General features: G+C 35.7%; 1 protein-coding gene across 1 annotated transcript; it reads left to right on the top strand.

Moving 5' to 3' along the window:
- The first annotated feature begins 1,577 nt into the window (after positions 1 to 1,577).
- On the top strand, positions 1,578 to 3,192 carry LOC134216503 (translocon-associated protein subunit gamma). The gene is made up of 3 exons (XM_062695371.1): positions 1,578 to 1,737; positions 1,804 to 1,955; positions 2,430 to 3,192. The coding sequence occupies exons 2-3, from the start codon at positions 1,823 to 1,825 to the stop codon at positions 2,849 to 2,851; spliced, it is 555 nt and encodes a 184-aa protein (XP_062551355.1). The 5' UTR covers positions 1,578 to 1,737; positions 1,804 to 1,822; the 3' UTR covers positions 2,852 to 3,192.
- Positions 3,193 to 3,639: the final 447 nt, after the last annotated feature.

The following is a 3,639-nucleotide window of genomic DNA, read 5'->3' as shown; positions in this document are numbered from 1 at the left end:
TGCTTATGGGATTGATTTCAAAATATTCCGCTACTCGCTTGAGAGCAGAAAAGCGGCTCTATCCGCAGTACCCAGATTCTAACATCTATTTTATGAATCTGATACACGAAAAAAATGCATAGCGAATATATAAGACATTCTTATACATTTTTGCCATTGAGTAATTCTAATTCTAAAATTTCTTAATTTCAAATTGAAATAAAGTATTAGCAATTGGTCAGCATTGGATAGAAATTTTATTTATTGAATAACTATCCAGCTAGCAAAAACATTCTTCATACGGTACTTCCGAGCATTTGATGGCCAAATCACTCGGCGAAAGCTTTACATCGATGGATCCAGTGCACTGTTGCGGTTTGGTGCATGATCTGCATCTCGCAATCTCAGATCTATTCATAGGAAAAAAAATTATTAGTTGTTAATTAGAAAATAACCTGAAGTATAGATACTTTCTTGATAAAACCACCGAGAAAACTAACACGAGGTTCTCCTTACTATCGCCATGTACGCCATGTTCAAATAAAATGAAAGGTATAAGCAAATCGTAATACATTTTTGCCAATAGGAAAACTTATACTTTTCATTGCGCCATGAAATAAAACATACACGCTTAACAGATCATATGCAAATATGACATGATGGTTATTGCGTGGCCTGATGGTTTACATATTTGATGAGTAATAAAGCTATTAAATCAAATCTAATAAATAAAATAATTACATTTTTTCACGTGTAGTACTCCAACGCAAATTAACACCATCAACTTATAGCCGATAGATTTGCCGACAAAACCATAGATGAAGATTGTCGCTGCGGTTATCTTTGTTCTCGTTCCCAATCATGCACGTAAAAAAATAACCTTATATGTTATGGCAAAAAACCATTCTAAAATACTTATACTCTTCATTATGCCACCTAATGAATGATCGCATACCAAAAAGCTAATAACATTCATAAGTTAATGAAAAGTATAAGTTTCGGAATGTATGTGACTAATGCGATGTATAAGTTTTTTCTTATACATATCATTAAGCGCCTGCTTTGACAAAAAAGTATTAGAAATCTTAATAATAAATAACATTAAATTTTTTTACGTGTGTTGGGTACACAACCCGCATAGATATGGATTTTTAAATTGCTGTCTCCTGTATAATTCACAACCATACGGAACAATACCTGTACATTATTAAATTTAGATCATACACCAAACGATTATTATATTCATAGAATCATCAAATGCGTGATAAAGTGATTGTAAGCTCAATGATACAGCAATTTTTGTATTCGCAAAAACGACCCGTTCGGTGTATCATTAAAAATCCGAAAATTGTAGAGGCTATCGTCAAAATCCTTTATGTTACAATTGGTGTATAATTCACTACGATAGCATAAATAATCCAACCGTAACATGTATAATAAAAAAAAACAATTACTGGTAAAATTGATGTTTGATATTATCATTTCTATGCGGGCTACCGAAAGGAACATTTTCCCGAGAATATTCACAGTGTAGCTTAATGCCGATATTATCAACATTCCTGACATCACTGGTCAGCTGACATTTGGCGGGCATCTATTAAAAGCGGGCAATAATCGTGTCCACATCGTCAGATTTTTTGACACGTATCGGCTACGTTTGCTTCTTTCACCGCAGATTCACGGAGCATTCATCGGATCTACAAGTATCTGCACTAGTTTTTTCCAGGTCCACATCCCAGTTCGATAGTGCTCTTACCGGTTGGTTTTCCGTTGTTAAACCTTTCCAAAGTTGAAATTGTATTAATTTGTGCATTGTGTTTACAGCCTCAGCCTCATCAAAATCATGTCTCACCAAACCAGCTCAGGATTTACCAAGGAGGAAGAGTTGCTTTTGCAAGATTTCAGCCGAAATGTGAGCACCAAGTCAAACGCACTTTTCTACGGAAATGCTTTCATTATTTCCGCTGTGCCGATCTGTAAGTAAATAGACAGCAAGTAGTAATTTGAGCTAGATTTTATGTTTTTTTTAAATTTCTAACTTCAATGAGTTTCATCCATCAATCAGTGAAAATGTCCTAGACATTCGCCCCTTTTTGTTAAATTTTGGTAGGCTTGATGTATAAAAGTAACTTAGTGTGATCTAGAAAAGCAACAATGAAAACATTTGGCCATAATATACAAAATGTATATCAAAGATAATGGCCCGATTATAAGTGTAAACTAACCGAATATCGTTCTCAATAAAAATTACAATAACAATAAAAAAATGTGGACGAGTTTTAGAAAACCCTGGATAATAATGAACTTAGTTTACCTTTGAATTTTTCATCATTTATTATAAATTTATTTAACAAATTTATTAAGCTTCGTGGTTTACCTATTTTTAATTCATAGTCGCTTTCTGATTTTTGTCTTAATTTTTATCTTATTGTCGATCAATTAATTCACAGGGCTCTTCTGGAGAGTGCACCAAATGGAACTGCTTCCTTCATTGGTGTTCTTCGCTATAATAACCGGGCTTAGCACTTATCTGATGGCCATGGCCTACAAGTACACCAAGTTCACCCTGAAGCACAAGATTGCAAATAAGCGTGAGGATGCTGTGACCCGCGAAATGACCGCACTGCTAGCCGATGACAAAAAAATCAGTCGCAAGGAAAAAGACGAACGCATCCTGTGGAAGAAGAACGACGTGGCCGAATACGAGGCGACCACTTTCTCCATCTTCTACAATAACGCTCTCTTCCTGGCTGTAGTCATCTTCGCAAGCTTCTACCTTTTGCGTTCCTTCACGCCCACCTTCAACTACATTTTGTCGGTGGCTGGAGCTAGCGGTTTGATGGCGCTGCTGTCGACTGGAAAGTCTGCGTAATTTACACCATACCGGGAGAAAACACGAGTCGATGCCAGATTGGCGGTAAGATTCAACTTTTTTTTGTGTGTTTTGTAACATGTAGTTATTTTCCGAAGAATTCAAGACTTTCGCATTTAAGTTTAAGAAGGCAGGTTTTTCTTCGGTTTATTCTCACAATTTTGAGTTTAATTTAAAATCATCAAAGTGAACACATTTTTTTTCATAAGCTCAGTACTGATTCAGGGAAGGTTTTAACTTCTCATGATAGATAATTTAAGAGAAAATTTGAACGACTATTTTCATAGCCTGGAAAGAGATTCAAACGTATCACAATAAAAAGAAGTGCGTGGAAAGTTCAATATCTAACTACTTATTTTGATGACAAGTAATCCACATTAGCGTATAATATAGGGATTAGAACTCCGAGTGCCGATAGTGAGTCATGTTTCAAAGACTTACTTTATATTTGTTAAAGCTAGTAAGGTACATTGGGGCAAGTAAGTAATAGAAATAGCATAGTTTATGTTCATTAAGTCAAGTTTTTTATGTCTTTATTAGACAGAAATGCAGCTCTGGGCTGGCTCACCTCTCCAAAGTCATAAAAGCTGAATATATTATTGAAATTGATCATAGTTCTTTTATGCATCCCCTATACAGCGCGATCCAATCCTTGGTAGTTGCTTACTTTTAGGATATTATCAATTATTGAACTGGGGTTTATAAATGGGGTGGTCCAGCTGCTAGACAGTAGGGTCCCTACTCCCTCGCAGAGTGGGAGGCGCTGCTAAAGCTGGATCATAGTTACG

Source organism: Armigeres subalbatus, chromosome 2 (genome assembly GCF_024139115.2).
Source record: "Armigeres subalbatus isolate Guangzhou_Male chromosome 2, GZ_Asu_2, whole genome shotgun sequence".
Taxonomy (NCBI): domain Eukaryota; kingdom Metazoa; phylum Arthropoda; class Insecta; order Diptera; family Culicidae; genus Armigeres; species Armigeres subalbatus.
Note: the sequence above shows the minus strand (reverse complement) of the source record. Positions and strands in the feature narration are given on the sequence as shown.